The 19,556-nt window shown below is 40.6% G+C and overlaps 1 protein-coding gene across 10 annotated transcripts in view; it reads left to right on the top strand.

Moving 5' to 3' along the window:
* EPB41L2 (erythrocyte membrane protein band 4.1 like 2) overlaps window positions 1-19,556 on the top strand; it is a 451,080-nt gene that overhangs the window by 107,063 nt on the left and 324,461 nt on the right. For 9 of the 10 annotated variants that reach the window (XM_033936201.1, XM_033936204.1, XM_033936198.1 and 6 more), the window contains exon 2: window positions 12,092-12,567. In XM_033936201.1, the coding sequence (XP_033792092.1) occupies window positions 12,106-12,567 (462 nt within the window). In that variant the 5' untranslated portion in view covers window positions 12,092-12,105. Of the gene's footprint in view, window positions 1-11,669; window positions 11,728-12,091; window positions 12,568-19,556 lie in introns of those variants that run through there. The other variant, XM_033936200.1, reaches the window with a different exon arrangement.

The following is a 19,556-nucleotide window of genomic DNA, read 5'->3' as shown; positions in this document are numbered from 1 at the left end:
GGAAAGATTTGTTTTCTCAACAGGCTCTGTATTATGGAAACGAATAAAGTAGGAAGATTATTGGCTAATTACCTTAAATCAAAAAAGAGAAAAGTTAAAATTGTGGCTAATACTGATGATAAGGGTAAAATTCATACCCATATAGGCAATATTCTAAAACAATTTTTGGAGTATTACAAAGCTTTATATTCTTCTGAGCTTTTTTCTAATAAAGAAATTGAGGGTTTTAGAATTTTTAAAGTTAATTCATGGGCCAAAAATTCCCGAGCATATAAAAGGAAATCTTGAAGCGCCTATATCACTTAACCCTTTCAGGACCAAGGGACATATTTGTCCCATAACTTTAAAATCCTATAAATTTTGATTGGGATAGTCTACAGTTCTAAATTTGATATGTACGGATTCCATATGATACTGCCTTTATGTAAACAAACTGGTTCCGACATTCATTCATTAGCGTCGTTGCCAGATTGACGAGAAGATTCACTTGCCACACTGTCCATAAGCCAGAAGTGTGATTTTTTTTTAAAAAAAAATAATGATATTTCACAAAAAAAATCAATTTTTTGGCATCTGCAAGCCCTTTTTACCATAAAAATGTCGTCAAAACCACAAAAATTGGCCTACGATCCTTAGGGTCCTGAAAGGGTTAAGGAACTACAGGCAGCGTTGAAGTCCCTCAGAGTTGGATCCGCTCTGGGTAGTGATGGATTCACGGTGGAGTTTTTCAAATCATTCCAAACTTTACTTTTACCTCATCTTTAAAATTTATATCAATCACAACTAACTAAAGGTTAAATTTCAGGTACTATGGCAGAATCTTTAACTATTGTTTTGCCAAAGCCAAATAGAGATCCCATGTTGGTTTCAAACTACAGACCTATTTCATGAATTAATGTGGCTAAGCTATTGGCTCTAAGATGAGCCAAGGCTCTCCCTTATATGATCGGAATGTACCAAACAGGTTTCGTTGCTCAAAGGCATTCTTCAAACAATACTAGATTGGCATTTCATATGCTAAGTTTATCAAAAACAATGAATAATCCGGCTTTTTCTGTCTCTGGATGCAGAGAAAGTCTTTGATCATATGGAATGGACTTTCATGTATCAAGCAATGGATTGGTTTGGTATAGGATCCGGATTTATACAAATGATTCAAACCTTGTATAGTTCCCCTTCTGCCAGATTATATATTAACAATACATTTTCAGAGCGTTTTTGTCTGCAGAGGGAAGTTAGACAAGGATGTCCCTTATCTCCTTTGCTTTTTGATATTGTTCTGGAGCCCTTGCTGTTGGCTATACAACAGGCAAAGGAGATACAGGGGATTCCTTATGCAGGTCGGGAATATAAATTCTCTGCTTATGTAGATGATATTTTGCTTCATTTGAAGAATCCTGAATCTATCGTCCCGCATATACTGGAATTGATAGATTGATTTGGCAAATTTTCTGGATATAAAATAAATTGGAGCAATTTGGAGTTTGTTCTGTTAAATGTGCATTGTCCAGAAAGATTATTTGACTCATTCCCTTTCCTTTGGAAGGAAGAGGGTATAAAATATTTAGATATTATGATTCAGAAAACATTGGAAGCCACAGTGACAGTAAATGAAAAATATTTATTGCTGAAAGTCAAAGAAATGTGTGAGCATTGGAATCCCTTACATCTTTCTTGGTGGGGGAGAGTCCAAACTATCAAAATGATGATTTTGCCTGTAGTTTGCTACCAAATGAGTATGTTGCCGGTTTATTTTCAAGGGTCCTTCTATAAAAAATTAAACAGTATTCTTACTAAATTTGTTTGACTGGGTAAAACTGCTAGAATTGCTTTAGTATCTTTGCAAAAACCAATTGAGGCGGGTGGGGTAAATTTTCCAAATTTCTATAGATACCATGAAGCTTTTATTATGCGGCAGGGTATGTATTGGATCCTCCCTGAACTCATGGAGCATCTTCCGGATTGGTTAATATTAGAATGGCAACTCCTGTCCCCATTGAGATTGTGTCATGTTTTAAGTATCAAGTTACCTAGGATTTATAAGGACAATAGAATTTTATTTTCCACGTGGCAAACATTAAAATTTATTAATAACTTAATACCTATTCCGATTCATCAATCTACGTGTCAGTCCTTTTGGTTGAACTCCAAGATTCAAATTGGCGAGTCTAAGATCCTCTGGAAGCATTGGCTGCAGGCATGTATATGTACATTAGATAATGTGTTATCAAATGATAAAATGCTTGAATTTTCACAACTGCAAAAATTATTGGTGATGGGATAATCGCACGCCAACGCTGACAATCCAGCGCAGACAATTCGGCGGAAGACAGAAGAGCGCGGGGGAAAAAATAATTTTTAAAGAGCTCCGACTGGGGGGGTTTGGGGTGGCAACTTTATTGGTTAGTGTTCGCGCTGCTGTTGCGGGGGAGGGGGGCGTGGGGGGTGAAACCCCCCACATTATAGAGAAAACAGAACTTTTCCCGAAAAAAATCAGAAAAAGTTCCGTTTTCGCTATAATGGAGGTTTCCAACCCCCAAAACCCCCCCTCCAACAGCAGCGCGAACACTAACCAATAAAGTGGGGGGGGGTTGCCACCCCAAACCCCCGTCTGAGCTCTTTAAAAATTACTTTTTCCCCCGCGCGCTTCTGTCTTGCGCCAAATTGTCGGCGCTGGATTGTCAGTGCACTGACATCTTGCGCTCCACTGTCTATGAACCAAATTATTTGATATTTCAAAGTCTCAAGCATATAAGTGGTTGCAGTTGAAGCAGGCCATTCAGAAGGGGTTCCCTGATTGGAAAAATTTAAAAAATCAGTACAGCCTGCTGGCTCTATGCTTCCAGACAGATTTGCTAGGGCATCAGGCAGTCAAATGGTATAAATTAATATCTGAATTTTTGAACAAGAAACCTAAAACTAGTCTAAAAGACATTTGGAGCATTGAGACTAAGCAGCAGATTTCTGCTACTCAATGGCTACGGATTTGGACTTGGAGGATGAGATATACAACGTCAGCATCTATGAGACAGACTTACTAAGGTGTGCTAGCGTTATTAGCGCGCGCAAACCACATGCTAAATGAAAAATACTAATGCAAGCTCTATGGAGGTGTTGGCGTTTGGCGCACATGGCATTGTAGCGCGCTAAGCATGTGCTAAAACCGCTAGCGCACCTTAGTAAAAGGAGCCCTGGGTTTTTTTCTGCTATAGAATTTTCTGGACCCCAGTTTGTTTGCAAAAGTTAGACAGTTCTAAGTCTAATAGATGTTGGCACTGTCATCTTGATATAGGGACACTGGATCATCTGCTATTCTATTGTCCCTTGATACTTAAATTTTGGAGATCCATATGGGGTCAAATAAATATGATATTGGAAGTCCCATTGTCATATGATGTAGTGTTGTTTGGAATATTACTAATGCCCAAGAGTCCAATCAATGCAAATAAGAATAGATTATTTCTTATCATGACAGGAGTTGCTTGCAGCTAATCATGAAAAACTGGAAAAATTGGGACAGGTTAAATTATAACTTTTGATCGGAATCCTTATGCCAAATATATGTTTGAACGTATGAATTTGGTACAATTGGGACACAATAATAATTTCAAAAAGATTTGGGGTCCATTAACAAAATTTTGAAAGACTTGATCATTAGGATTTCCTTTTGATTTCTGAAAGAGTGTTATGCACATCCAGGAAGGGTGGGTGGGAAGGTGCGGGAGGGGGGCGTTATGTAATTATTATATTATTTGATTGTAATGAATGCAGTTTTATTGTATTAATTGTTTGTTAACATGTTGCACTTTTGTTGGCTTTAAAAAATGAATAAAGATTTATTAAACAAACATATCCAGTCTCAACCCCCCCCCCCCAAAAAAAAAAAAAAAAACCCAAAAAACTCCATGTCTCCCAGGTCGTAATTTATGAGGCGACAAACTAAGCTAAGTTGAAAATCATATATATTTCTACAATTTTAAAAGTGATTCTAAAAATCATATAATTATACAGTGTTACCTTGGTTTACGAGTGCACCGGTTTGCGAGTGTTTTGCAAGACGAGCAAAACATTTGCAAAATTGGTGCCTCAGAAATCAAGCATGGCTCAATTTACGAGCACCCCCCCCCCGCAATCCGGCACCCCCCCCCCGACGCGATTGGGCACCCCCCTGGCACGATCCGGCACCCCCCCCCCCCCCGACGCTTCTTACCCTCATCTGGGCACCGGCACCGGCATATCCTGTGCTTGGTGCCGGTATCCGAAGATCGGCCTCCTCTTTTGCTAGGCCTTGAGCATCTGAGCATGCTCAAGGCCTGCGAGTTCACGTTCAGAATGCCGGTTCTCGTGGGTGGGTGGGGGGGGGGGGAACGCATCAAAGCGAGTTTCCATTATTTCCTATGAGGAAACTCGCTTTGATAAACGAGCATTTTGGATTACGAGCATGCTCCTGGAACGGATTATTCTCGTAATATATATATAAAAAGCATAAATAATATAAGGCCGGTGACAAATTTTCACCCATAATTCCCTGCTACAAACAAAATGGTTTTGCGGAGGAAGGGGTGTAACTGAGGCCTTATCGAAAATTTAGTTAAGCTATATAAGATATTTATGGCACTCGTAGCACGATTATTTGAATTTTCAGTTCATTTAGAAAGACATACGAATATTTTTGAACAAGATTTCTACACAGAAATATTTGGAAGCTATTTCTGCCAAAGGAGGCATTGACAAAGAATGCACAAAGTTTTTGCACCTGCTTAATTCACAGTTAATTTTATTCTCCTCAAAAAGGAATTCTTGCAGTTATTCTGTTTATTCTATTGTTGTTTTGTAGCAATTCCACTCTGTACAACAGGGTCTGCCTGGGCAGCAGTGATTCTTGCACCACAGGCTCCCAAGTCCAGCTGTAGTGATTTTGCTTTGTTTAAGCCCAGCTCCAGATGGTCCTGTGTCATAAATCTTGCTAGTTAGACTAGTTGCAGCAGATATGAGCACTAACTTGTTGAAACTGATAGAGAAGAGGTTCTTAACCAGTGTGTTGGGACATAATGGTGTTTCTCCCAAGAAGCTAATAACCATCTGTATCTGCAGTCTGGGGAGAGCAGAGATCCTGAGTGTCAGGTTCTTGAATTTCTTTTTATTTTATTTTTGCTTTCTGACTCTTCTCAATATTAATGGCCGTCAGTGCCATTAGAAACATTGCAGTCTGCTGTCTGAAGAGTGCTACATAGTTTGAGTCGCATATTTTTGGGGTTTTGTGTTGCTTCATAGTATTTAACAGTAGATGGATTTTCTGTTATTGAGATTACACCAGAATCTGAATACTGAATACAAGAAATCTGAGATTGAATTGTAGGCAAATTCACACTAAAGCTATGATCCACAGTGAAATATTTAGGAGTCGCTTTTTTTTTTCTCTTGTTCATCTGTAAATTTTAGTGTTCAGTATGTCGCACACATAAACATTGACTATCAGGTCAATCAACAGATAAAGGTTGAGTGAGACTCATCGTTCTAGAGGAATTTCTTATGAGTGCCTAACATCATCTCATTCCCTCTCAACCCTCCACTGAAACTGAAGGAAGTGTCATGTACAGCCTTAAAAGTGATATATTTTGCCTCGCAGCAACTGGATTTTTCTCCTTAGTTATGCTTTGTTTTCTTTGTTTTGTCATACTTTGTATTCCACATAGAAAACCTTTTAATAAAGAGATTAAACTTGAAGAGAAAAAACCCCAATTTTGATACTTTGTTGCTACAAAAAAGGAGTGAATACAAAAGCTTGGTAAGTTTGCTTTGGTGGATGTGGATGGACATTTTCAATATGACATCCAAATTTGAGAAGTTTGGATGTTTTGTGGAACATGCACAAAAATCCAGTAGCAAACATGACCATTTTTGAAATAGAAAAACATCTTATCTTTTTGTTTCAGAAATGGCCATTTCTCAGATGTGCTTGTCCTCATTGCATATCTTTTTGAAACATTTTTGAAAAAAACGTTTAAAACAAAAATGCACAAAGTAAACCATTGTGATGTAGGAGGGGCCAGCATTTTTAGTAGAGTGGCCACACATATCCCAGCAGAGCAGTGGCACACAGTAAACGTCACATAAAAAGGCCCAGGTATACATCTCACTATAACCTTCTGGTAGTATAAGGTGAGCCCTCCAAAACTAACTGAACCCAACTGTATACCACACCAATAGCCCTTATGCCTGCAGGTGTCACCTATACGTAGGTACAGTGGGATTTGAATGGGTTTTGGAAAACTCATATATTCTACTATAAATGTAGTAGTTAGAGTGGGATATGGGCCTGAATCCCCATCTCTATGTTAACACTGTCTACTAGGCTGCTCCAGAGACCTCCTTGCTACTCTGCTAGGACTGGCTATAAAATCTGAAGCTATCATATAGGCAGGTATGTACTGTTTCCCATCTTTATGGGAAGGTGTTGGGGGTCAAGCCTTCATCCCTCTAGTCAGTTTGGGGAACTTTTTGATACTTATTTGTTGTTAAAACAGGTCTAGCTCCAAACATCCAAATAGTGCCCTGGATGTTTTCTAAAAAGTTTGATTATGGCAGAAAAACATCCAAAGTAAACAAAGACCATGCCATCAAGCTGGAAAATGCACTTCACTAAGGTACACATAAGAAGTGGAACCAAAAACAAAACATGACACAGACTGTGTTTTGGCTATAGAGTTTGCATCAGGAGTCCAAGTATTTTTAAGATATTCTACTAATCAGTGGAGTAAGCAGTCGTGTAGCACAAATCAGTCAAGATATTCCACAAATCAGCTGACTCCGATCTTCAAGAAAGGTTCGAGGGAAGATCGGAAGACTATAGACCTGTGAGTCTGACCTCGGTACCGGGAAAGATGGTAGAGGCGCTGATAAAGGACCGCATCATTGATCACCTTGACGGACACAATCTGATGAGGATCAGCCAGCAAGGCTTCAGCAAAGGAAGACCTTGCTTAACAAACTTGCTGCACTTCTTTGAGGGAGTAAACAAGCAGAGAGACAAGGGTGACCCGGTCGACATTGTATATCTGGATTTTCAGAAGGCGTTCGACAAGGTCCCATATGAATGACTACCACAGAATGAACCATGGAATTGAGGGTGAAATACTCTCGTGGATTAAAAACTGGTTGGCGGCTAGGATTCAGAGAGTGGGGGTAAATGGACAATACTTGGACTGGAAAAGTATCACAAGTGGAGTGCCGTAGGGTTCAGTGCTTGGACCCGTGCTCTTCAACGTATTTATAAATGACCTGGAAATTGGTATGACTAGCGAGGTGATTAAATTTGCAGACAATACAAGGTTATTCAGAGTAGTGAGGACACAGGAGGATTGCAAATACCTGCAATATGACTTAAACATGCTCAAGAAATGTGCCGCGACATGTCAAATCAAGTTTAACATGGATAAGTGTCATGTGATGCATGTTGGTAACAAAAGTCTTACACACGAATGCAGGATGTCTGGTGCAGTACTTGGAGAGACCCCACAGGAAAGAGACTTGGGAGTACAGGTCGACAAGTCAATGAAGCCGTCTGTGCAATGCGCAGCGGCGGTGAAAAGGCAAACAGAATGCTAGGAATGATTTATCATGCCGCTGTTACCGGGCTATGGTACTCCCCCACCTGGAATACTGCGTCCAGCACTGGTCGCCATACATGAAGAAGGACACAGAGGGTCCAGAGAAGAGCGACTAAAATGGTTAAGGGTCTGGAGGAGTTGCCATACAGTGAGAGATTAGAGAAACTGGGCCTCTTCTCCCTTGAAAAGAGGAGACTGAGAGAGGACATGATCGAAACATTCAAGATAATGAAGGGAAAAGACTTAGTAGATAAAGACAGGTTGTTCACCCACTCCAAAATAGAGAGAACGAGAGGGCACTCTCTAAAGTTAAAAGGGGATAGATTCTGTACAAACATAAGGAAGTTCTTCACCCAGAGAGTGGTAGAAAACTGGAATGCTCTTCTGGAGGCTGTTATAGGGAAAAACATCCTCCAGGGATTCAAGACAAAGTTATACAAGTTCCTGCTGAACCAGAACGTACGTAGGTAAGGCTAATCTCAGGGCACTGGTCTTTGACCTAAGGGCCGCCGCAGAAGACGACTGCTGTGCATGATGGACCACTGGTCTGACCCAGCAGCGGCAGTTCTTATGTTGACAGTGTGGTCTTCTCTATTTTTTTGTTTACCTTGGTTTTAGTATAGTTTCTTCTCCTTTTTGTATGAGGAAAGAACCAGATCATAAGCCTGCCCTATCCCTGCACAAACCATACCTCTAACACCCTTCAGATTTAGATGCACTGCAGACAGCCAACATAGAAATCTGTCTTCAAAATGTGTTTAGAAAATAATGAATTGGAAGGTTTGGCAAAAAAAAAAAAAGTAAAAAGTAAGTCAATCTGCCTCTTTATGCCACATTTTGGATGTTTTCTTTTTTGAAAATAAGCCCACTGACATTAGCCAGTTTATGACGACTCTTTGGAAGTCAAGAAAACTGCTTCAAGGAAAAGGAATAAATTAAACCCCTGCCCGTTGAACTTCTAATAGAGGACCCTGAAGCAGTCCTTTGTTGATCTGACAATTTCCCTTTGAGGAAAGGCAAGGTCTCTTCAGCTTGGAAGATATGGTAGAGGTCTATAAAATACTGAGTGGAGTGGAATGGGTAGATGTGAATTGCTTGTTTACTCTTTCCAAAATTAATAGGACTAAGGGGCATGCGATGAAGCTACTAAGGAGTAGATTTAAAACAAATCGGAGAAAATATTTCTTTACTCAACAGGTAATTACTCTGGAATTTGTTGCTGGAGAATGTGGTGAAAACAGTTAGTTTAGCACTATTTAAAAAAGGTTTGAATATTTTCCTAAAACAAAAGTCCATGAATCATTATTGAGAAGGCTTGGGGAAATCCACTGCTTATTCGTAGGGATAAGCAGCATAAAATGTGTTTTACTCCTTGGGATCTTGCCAGATACTTGTAACCTAGGTTGACTGTTGGAAACAGAATACTGGGCTTGATGGACCTTTGGTCTGTCCCAGTATGGCAGCTGTTTTGTTCTTATGTTCTTAATCTTATTTAAGTTCAAGGGACCTAGCTATCCTCTCTAAAATAATTGATTTTGACCTCCATTCTCAACTAGATATGTGTGAAAAAAAATAGGCTTCAGAAAAACTGAAGGGGAGCCCTTCGTGGGGCCATGACAGTGACCAATGCATGTCGAAATTCATCCCCACCAGAACTCCTGGCTTTGGTCACACATATAGAACATAGATAGCCCTTCTTCAAATACAGGATCATAAACCAAAAATACTCATGTAAACAGAAAAACCCTAAGTTGCCAGACTCTGCAAGCAGTGCAACATTAGAGAAATAGGAAGACATACGTACATTTCCTCCTTAATGGTACAAAATAACAAAGACAACAGATATAAATTCTCAAAACTGACCTTTCTCAATACTGACCTATTTCAATCACTAAATTGAAAATAAAATCATTTTTTTCTACCTTTTTTGTCTGGTGGCTTTATTTTACTGATCTTGTTTCCGTTTTTTTTGTTGTGCTTTCTACAGTTTATTATTGTTTCTAGAGCCTCCTGTCCATTTGCTTTTGCATCTCTTCTCTTAGTACAGGGGTGTCAAATTCAAATCACATAAGGGGCCAAAATCTAAAACGCAGTCTAAGTCGCGGGCTGGATTTTTTTATTAAGATACTTACCACCTCCTTTACTAACAGCGTGGACCCCAGCGCCGGAAGCAGTGGCAACTACTCCGACATTCACAGGACTTCTATGAGCATTGGATCAATCACTGCAGGCGCCAAAAAACACACTACGCGACAGCAAATGAGGGGGATAGTCTTAGTAGAAGTAGAGGGATACAACCTGTCCAACCCCATCCTGGCTATGTGTTGCATACAAAATAAATAAAAATACTTTTCCTCTCTCTTTTAGGACCTAGTTCACACTTGCTGTCTAACACCAGCTCTGACAGGATGTACATTTCAAATCTGACATATTGTAATCACAAAATAGTAAATAAAATTATTTTTCTACCTTTTGTTGTCTGGTCATTTTGCTTTTGGTCCCAGTTTCTTTCTGATTTTGTCTATCTTCTAATTCTTTTTCCAGTGTCTGCTATCCATTTTTTTTCTCCTCTTCTCTCTTGCTCTAGTACCTGTCTCCAACATATTGATTTTTTTGTTTTCCTTTCAACTTTTCTCTGTCCACTCAAATCTTATCCTCTTTCTCATCCTTCTCCTTCTTTTTAAATTTTCAGCTACCTATCAATTTTCCATCTTCTCTTATTCTGTAGCTCTCTCATTTCCCATCTCACTCCTTTCCCAGCCTCCTATTTCCTTCTAGTTCTTCTCCTCTCTCCTCTTGGTCCAACATTTTGCTCCCTCTTTTTTCTGTTGTTCTTCTTCCTCTTTCTCCCCTTGATGCTGAACAATGAGATGGAAGGGGGGAAAAAGATGCTGTATCTCTCTCTCCTTTCCACCCCCAGGCCTAACATTTCTCCCTCCCTTCTATCTCCAGATCCAACTTCTCTCCCTTTCCCAACTGCCCCCCATCCCATCTCTCCCTCTCCCTTCCCCCCGGTCCACCATTTCAAGTATCTTTTTCCCTCTTTCTCTAACCACCCCAGGTCCAATCTCTCTCCCTTCATCTCTCGCTCTTCACAGCTCAGCATGTCTTTCCCTCCAGTGCCGGCCCCTCTCTCCTCACAGCCCAGTATGTCTTTCCCTCCAGCGTCGGTCTGATGTCACCAACAAGTCAAAAAATCTGCCAGCTTCAGTAATTCAGTAATGTTGTATGTGGCTCCCCTCCTGCATTTCACCTGCTGCGATCTGTCTCCAATGATGCACAACTTCCTGTTTCTGCCTGGGTGGACCATGGCAGACAGAAAGCAGGAAGGGGGAGCCATGGACAACACCATCAAATCGCTGCCGAGGCCAGCAGACTTTCCAGTGTGAAGGCGACATCAGACCAACGCGGGAGGGAAGACACGCTGGGCTGTGAGAAGGGGAAGTTTGGGAGCATTGTCACGGGCTGCAAAAAAGGCCAGGTGGGCCGGATTCAGCCCACAGGCCTTATGTTTGACACTTGTGTCTTAGTACCTCAGATTTATTCAGGTTTGGACAATGTTCACCTTAGGTGTAGGTCTCTTGTAAGCTATTGTGGCTTTCTCTTGCCTAGTCTGGGTAGAGCTTGGGTATATCCTATTCATCTGGCTTGGTGTAGCATGGATGATCAGGAAAGTGACATTTGGTTTTACCTGTTAATTTCCTTTGAGTCTTTCTAGTCCAGAACTTGCTTAAAGAAGCCATGATGGTCAAGGGCTCTATTTGAAGAATTCATATAAAGCTAACAACTGACAATAATTTCACATACTTAGGATATACATTAGCTACTGTATATCATTCTTGCATTAGTACCTATACATTCTTGCATTAGTAACCATGCAATTATGTGTTTTGACTTAAGTTTGGATTTGGTGGTAATTTGAAAATCCCAAATAGCAACTATCTTCACTTCTCTTGGCTTTGACGTAGGATACTGATGAGTTAAAGGCAGCACCAGGCCTCTTACAAGAGGAGTGATATCCGCTCTGAGCTGTAGCTCTTTGGTTCTGTTTTCTTGCAGGGGAGCATAATCCACTAATCTGGACTGGTCTGGAAGGACTCAATGAAAGGAAATTCAGGTAAGTCTAGATTTCACCATTAACCTGCCAAAGAAAAGATACTGCTAACAGGACTTAAATAAAACAAATACCTGAAAACTGCTAGAATTTGTGTAACTATAAATTTACCAACAAAATACATACAATACTTTGATAAGCAATAAAGGGGAATATATGTCACATAGAACTTGATCACAGGTATTTCTGAAGCAGTTCTGGTTATTTTACTTTCTTTAAATTACAGCATTGCTAAGCAGAAACAGTCTAAGAACAAGTAAATGCAAATTCTCCAAGAGTTAACAGATGGTATTAGAAAATGTATGTTTACCCTAAGAATTAGATTGTAGGCACAATTTGGAATAACAGCTTCTTTTTGCATTTTTAGTATAATCTGTAATCATGATGACTGAGGCTGACCCAGGTGTTGAAATAAAGGAATCTGAAAAGACTGAGGAACAAACTGAACAATTACCTCTCAAAGCAGAAGTCAATGAAAACGGTGAAGATACAGAAGGCAATCCAGATGAAATTTTTGAGCAAACATCAGGTTCCTCCTTAGCAAAGCAGAGCAGCCCAGGCAAACAAAAAAAGGAAAAGGAATTGTCTGAAAGCAAAGGGATTTATCGATTTATACCTCCATGGCTTAAAAAACAAAAATCACAGAGCCAGATTGAACCCAAAGAAAATGGTGAGAAAAAAGAAATTCCTCTGGATAAAGCAGAAGAAATAGAACTAGAACAGCCTGAAAAAGGTATTGCGAAGACTGAGAAAGAGTTGGAAAGAATAGCTGACAATGAAAAAGCGAAGGCTGAAGTAAATGAAAGAGGAGAGAAACAATCAGTTAGCAATGCAGAAGTACAGGTAATTTTTGGTATTTTTATTTTTAAACTTTTCTGGTAGCGTATTTTTTTTATTTATATATTTGACATTTTAAAAACCCATTTAAATTAGAAATACAATCTTATGACAAAAAAGAAGTCTTGTTTTAAAAGGCTTATTTTGCTTTTAAAGAAATGCTCAGAGAATCATCTGTATTATTCTAATTACTGTTTTGTATTAATAGTTACTGTATTTTTCGTACTATAAGACGCACCTGACCATAAGACACACCTAGGTATAGAGGAGGAATCAAGAAAAAAATTATTCTGTGTCAAATGGTGTACTAATATATTTCATAAAATATACCAGACTCTGCACCCAGCCCCCCTCACTCCTTGCCAGGCTATGTACCCAATCCCACACTCTTTATCAGGCTCTACGAGAACTGACGGCAGCCTTTCAGAGAGTGTCGCATGCCCAGGCTGGAGTGCAAAAAGCTCGCTCCTGCCTTGAGCACCACTGGCCCTGACACAATGAGGCAGCCGTCCAGCGAGGGAGGGGCAGGAGTGCGGAAAGCTTGCTCCTGCTGATACACCGCTGGACCACCAGGATTTAAAGGGGATTTCAAAAGGTATGGGAGGGGGGGTGTTACATTCGCTCCATAAGATGCACAGACTTTTTGACCCACTTTTGGGGGAAAAAGTGTTTCTTATGGAGCGAAAAATACAGTACTTATTTTTACTCTTACCATTTTGAATGGTGACATGTTTAAGGATAAAAATATAATGTGATATCTTGCTTTAACTTCCATTCACCACTTGCTAATTGTGTACTCAAAAGTATTTTAATTTTTTGTTGGTGGGTACATGTCTAGGGGAAGAATAGTGGGTATTCCTGTGCTAATCAACGCAGCTATATTACCATGGACTATCATGTTTTAATAGCAACATTAGTGCATAGCTGTTAATAGGAAAAATAGAAAATCAGTCATTTTCTTGCTTTGGTAAAAAGAGGCTTAGTGTGTCAGAGAAAAACCTGTGCAACATCATGCTAAGGCTACTTTTTATCATAGTATAGTAAAAGGACCCCTTAGTGCATAATCACAAGTGCACTGTACCATGGGAAAAGTATGGGCATATTACACTGTAGGTATTCTACCTAATAATGAGAATGACTTATAGAATTTATCAGTTGCACACACAGCAAGGCACACATAGATGTGCGAAGTACCTGCCATAAGCAGTCATGCCTAAATTTAAGCATTCCAAATTTAATTTGCACTAGTATTTTGTAACTCTAACACCATTATAGAATTGGCTCTAATCTTGCCCTTTTTGTGTTGCCTTAATTTAGGCATCACTTTATAGAATATAATGTAAAAATGAAGAGGAAATTTTAGCTGCTAGAGAGGTAAAATTTAGCTGCTAGGGAGGTAAAGATAGATGTCATAAATGACTGCTTCTTGGAGCAACAGGTCTGGGAACTGACAAGAGGGGGTGCTATTTTAGATTTGGTCATTAGTGGAATGCAAGACATAGTACAGGAGTTAACTGTGTTGGGTCCGCTGGGAAACAGTGATCATAATGTGATCAAATTTGAGCTGATACCAGGAGTAATGTTGCAAAAGAAATCTACTGTAGGGGCGTTTAATTTTCGAAAGGGCGACTATGATAAAATGCGGAAAATAGTTTTAAAAAAGCTAAAAGGATCAGTTGCAAATGTTAGGCCTATAAATCAGGTGTGGATGCTATTTAAAAATACCATCGTGGAAGCCCAGACCAGATGTATTCCACGTATCAGCAAAGGTGGAAAGAAGCGGAAATGAGAGCCGGCATGGTTAAAAGGTGAAGTGAAAGAGGCTATTGGAGCCAAAAAAATATCTTTTAAAGAATGGAAAAAGAATCTGAATGAAGAAAAAAAGAAGAAACGAAAGCACTGTCAAGTTAGATGCAAAGCACTGATAAAGACAGCTAAGAAAGAAAATGAAGAGAAACTTGCAAAAGAGGCAAAAACTCATAGCAATTTTTTTAGGTACATCAGAAGCAGAAAGCCTGTGAGGAAATCTGTGGGACCGTTGGTTGATCAAGGAGGAAAAAAGGGCGCTCAGGGAGGATAAGGCCATAGCGGAAAGACTGAATTAATTCTTTGCTTCAATCTTGATGGAAGAAGATGTAAGAGACCTACCTGAACCAGAAATGGTTTTCAAGAGTGATGATGTGGAGGAACTGAAAGAAATCTCGGTGAATCTGGAAGATGTACTAAGCCAAATTGACAAGTTAAAAAGTGATAAATCGCCAGGACCAGATAGTATACATCCCAGGGTACTAAAAGAACTCAAACATGAAATTGCTGACCTGCTGTTAATGATCTCTAACCTGTTGCTAAAATGGTCTGTAGTGCCTGAAGATTGGAGGGTGGTCAATGTTACGCTGATTTTTAAAAAGAGCTCCAGGGGAGATCCGGGAAAATACAGACCGCTAAGCCTCATTTCAGTGCTGGGCAAAATGGTAGAAATGATTATAAAAAAATAAAATTGTGGAACACGTAGACAAACATGATTTAATGAAACGGAGTCAGCATGGGTTCAGCCGAGGGAGATCTTGCCTCACAAATTTGCTTGACTTCTTTGAAGATGTGAATAAACATGTGGATAAAGGTAAGCCGTTTGATATAGTGTATCTAGATTTTCAGAAAGCTTTTGATAAAGTTCCTCACGAGAGGTTCCAGAGAAAATTAAAGTGTCATGGGATAGGTGGCAAAGTTCAGTTATGGATTAGGAATTGATTTTCAGATAGAAAACAAGAGGGTAGGGTTAAATGGTCATTTTTCTTAATGGAGTAGAGTAAACAGTGGAGTGCCGCAGGGGTCTGTACTGGGACCGGTGCTATTTAACTTAGTTATAAATTATCTGGAAATTGGAATGACGAGTGAGGTGATTAAATTTGCAGATGACACTAAACTGTTCAAAGTTGTTAAAATGCATGTGGATTGTAAAAAATTGCAGGTGGACCTTAGGAAATTGGAAGACTGGGCATCCAAATGGCAGATGAAATTTAATGTAGAGAAATGCAAAGTGATGCACATTGGGTAGAATAACCTGAATCACAGTTACCGGATGCTAGGGTCCACCCTGGGGATTAGCGCCCAAGAAAAGGATCTGGGTATCATCATAGACAATACGATGAAAACTTACGCCCAATGTGTGGCAGTGACCAAAAAATCAAAGAGGATGCTAAAAATTATTAAAAAAGAGATGGTTAACAAAACTAAGAATGTTATAATGTCCCTGTTATCGCTCCATGGTGCGACCTCATCTGGAGTATTGCATTCAGTTCTGGTCTCCTTATCTCAAGAAAGATATTGTGGAGCTAGAAAAGGTTCAAAGAAGAGCGACCAAGATGTTAAAGGGGATGGAACTCCTCTTGTATGAGGAAAGACTAAAACGGTTAGGGCTCTTCAGCTTGGAAAATAGAGTGGAGATATGATTGAATTCTACAAAGTCCTGAGTGGAGTAGAACGGGTACAAGTGGATCGATTTTTCTCTCTGTCAAAAATTACAAAGACTTGGGGGACACTCGAAGTTACAGGGAAATACTTTAAAAACCAATAGGAGGAAATTTTTTATCACTCAGAGAATAGTTAAGCTCTGGAACGTGTTGCCAGAGGATGTGATAAGTGCAGATAGAGTAGCTGGTTTTAAGAAAGGTTTGGACAAGTTCCTGTAGGAAAAGTCCATAGTTTGTTAGTGAGAAAGACATGGGGGAAGCCACTGCTTGCCCTGTATCGGTAGCATGGAATGTTACTATTCCTTGGGTTTTGGCTAGATACTGGTGACCGGGATTGGCGACCGTGAGAACGGGCTACTGGGCTTGATGGACCCTTTGGTCTGACCCAGTGGGGCTATTCTTATGTTCTCCCAGTTCACTCCAGAGTCCTCTTTAAATGTGCCTGTTTAGCCTTCAAGATCCTACATGGCATCCTCCCTCCCGTTATCCCACTCTTCTGGAATTCCTCTAACCCTAATTCCATTAGATCCTCCCCAAAACTGAAACTATCATTCCCCCTCTACAAAAGGTATATCCCGCGTAGGAAAACTAGGAACATCCCTCCCCTTTAGAACCACAGAACTCTGGAATAACCTCACATCCCTGCTCAGAGTTTCAAGTTCCCTCCAATCCTTTCGCAAACACCTGAAAACTTGGCTCTTTTCAAAAATCTAACACTTCCCGCTTTTTGGTTCCCTGTCCCTCTTTATCTTCCTAGCTCCTTTCCTATAACCCTTCATTGTAGCTCCTTTTCAACTTAACCCTGTAAACCATGCCGAGCTCTATGCTTGTGGAGATGGCGCGGTATACAAACCTAAGGTTTAGTTTAGTTTTAAATTTTATATAGTATAGTATAGCAGATAAAGACCAAACTGGTCTGTTAAGCAGTTTTTTTTTTTTAATGGGTTCTTCTCATAAACACTAATATCAGTTCTAGTGCAATGTATCTAATGGTCCTGAATGCTAGGATCTTGTATCCCAACCAGCAAGTTGCTTGCAGAAAACTGTCAATTATGTTTAACAGCTCCACCTCCTTCCCAGGGAGCTGCTCATGTCCCCTCAGTTTGTTTTCTGCAAGCAAATTGCTCGGAAGTGGCTTTGATCTGCTCTGCAGTTTTATTATTTTTGGATATTATTGTTCGGTGTTCTTTGGAGTCTCAGTGCCCAGAGATTCCCGCTTGGTGGGACCTTTGCCTGGGAGAAGACGCAGACTCACACAGCAGAAGTCTGCTGCTAGTGGGATCAGTCTCTCATGGACACCTAGCTAGCCAGCGTTCTAGTATTTTTTTAGAGCTATGGGGCCATCCCCTGCATAGCTACTTGCATCCCTTATTCAGTTTGGAGGCTGTGTGAGCTCCTTCCTGGCTCAGTTGGGACTATAGTGGGTCGAGTTTGTGATCCCCCCCCTTTTGCGGCACAGTTTTCGCGGGGTTGAGGCTTAGTTAAACCTCAGTCTGAATGGCAACCAGAAGATGTTTTATACAGTGAATCTGTGAGAGAGATTTCTTCTCCCTTTAATTCCATTTGAAATTCTATGCTGAAGCAGGCAGGCACCACTTGGCAAGGTGAGTAAGGCTATTGAAGCCTATGGGGGAAATCGAGGGGGTCATTAAAAGTTGAATTTCTCAGGGGGAGATCACTTGATGCTGTTCTAAGGTACAGAAGTGTTTGCTTTTGAGCTCCCAGACCCCTCTCCCTAAACTTGCTATATCAAGACTGTTAATGGTCTGCCCTGCAGCTATTTTTCAATGTGGGATACTTGGAGTTACTTTACTTATTGGGGCAGCTATTCACCTACCATGATGGCGAAAATTCCTCGGAAAGAGAAGGTTAAGGTGAAATATGTTTACTCCAAGATGGCCGTGGGAGAGGGCCCCAATAGATCCTCGTTGAGCTCTGCCTGGGTAACTGAAATGGTCTCCGAAGTGAAAGGAGCCCTGCTGTCTCAGGACAAGCACCTGCAAACCATTACGGACAAGTTGGATGTTGTGGATGGGAGACTTGAATCCCTGATGGGAGAGTTTTTAGCATACTGCCAACGAGTCTCTGGGCTAGAAGAGGGTGATCAGCGCTTAAATTCAACCCACGCAGCACTCTAGATGAAAGTTGCGGTACTGGAGGATAAACTAGATGACATAGAAAACCATTCCCACCGTGGGAATCTTTGCCTGGTGGGCCTCCCAGAGTCTATTGCTGAAGCAGAGCTGCGAGGATTCCTGGAATCTTGGCTGGTAGAATCGCTAGAACTACAGTTCATGGTGGGTCCCTTGTGCATTGAGCACGCTCATCGGCTGTGTCCCAGAAGGGAGATCCTGTGTAGCTATCTTCAAACTGTTAAACTACGTCCAAAAAATGGAAATTCTTTTCACCATTCATACATGGGGTCCTCTAACTTATTCCAAAAAACCGGTGTGGTGTTTCCAGGATTACTCAGTTCGAATCTCTGCGCTGTGCAAAGCCTATGCTTCAATGTGCACAGAGCTTCACCGTAAGCATATCCAGTTTGCATTGTTATACCTGGACCGGTTAAAGATGGAAAAAAACATCTCTTGAGGGAAGAAACCTCTGAGGGAAAACCCATTTCTTTGAGAAGGCGGAGGAAGCTCAACAATTATTATTGTTGAATCAATTTTTATTATCAAATAACAGAGGACAAACCAACAGGCAAGAACCACAGTAACAAAAGAGAACAATCAGGTACATAATATCAGATCCAACAATCCCACCCACACCACCCCCACCCCAAACCCCCTAGTCTGAAGTACGAAATTACCATAGTGCAGTAGGCTTGGACTCAGATAACCCACTGCCAAAGATAAAGAGTGAACTCCAACACTGAAAAAGAGAGAAGAAAGAGAGAAAAAAAAAAAAAAAAGGGGGGAGAGGGAAGTATACCTGGTGCCCCCCTCATGGATGAAAACAAGCCCGGGTCTCAGAGAGAATAACAATGAATTCAGAATGTCACTTCGAGCCCGTGGTGATAATGAAAAAAGGTAAGAATCCCAGATCCGAAGAAATTGGCGCTTTCTTCGCAAGCTAAAAGACGTATCTTTCCTCTCCAGCAGCAGCAGAGCATGCAAACGATTCCTCCAAGCCCAAAAGGAGGGCAAAGTATCTCCAATCCAAACAGATAGAATCATCTTCTTCCCCAAGACACCCACCCGTCTCATAAACTGCCGCTGATCCGAATCAGATAAACAGAAGGCCTCATACTTATCCAGCAAAAGACCAGCTGCCGAAAATGGAAGCGTAGTACCTAAAACACGCTCCACATAAGATAAAACCTGCCTCCAAAAACTTTTGAGTTTCACACAGGACCAAAAGGCATGGATAAACGAATGGGGTTGCTGGAGACATTTAGGGCACAAAGGAGAATCCGCATAACCTGAATAATATAACTGACTTTTCGTAAAATAGCCCCGATGAAGTACCTGAAATTGACACTCTCGGTGATCTGCATTAACAGACACTCCCGGGATTCTTGTA

Source organism: Geotrypetes seraphini, chromosome 3, assembly GCF_902459505.1.
Source record: "Geotrypetes seraphini chromosome 3, aGeoSer1.1, whole genome shotgun sequence".
In the NCBI taxonomy this organism is placed as follows: Eukaryota; Metazoa; Chordata; class Amphibia; order Gymnophiona; family Dermophiidae; genus Geotrypetes; species Geotrypetes seraphini.
Note: the sequence above shows the minus strand (reverse complement) of the source record. Positions and strands in the feature narration are given on the sequence as shown.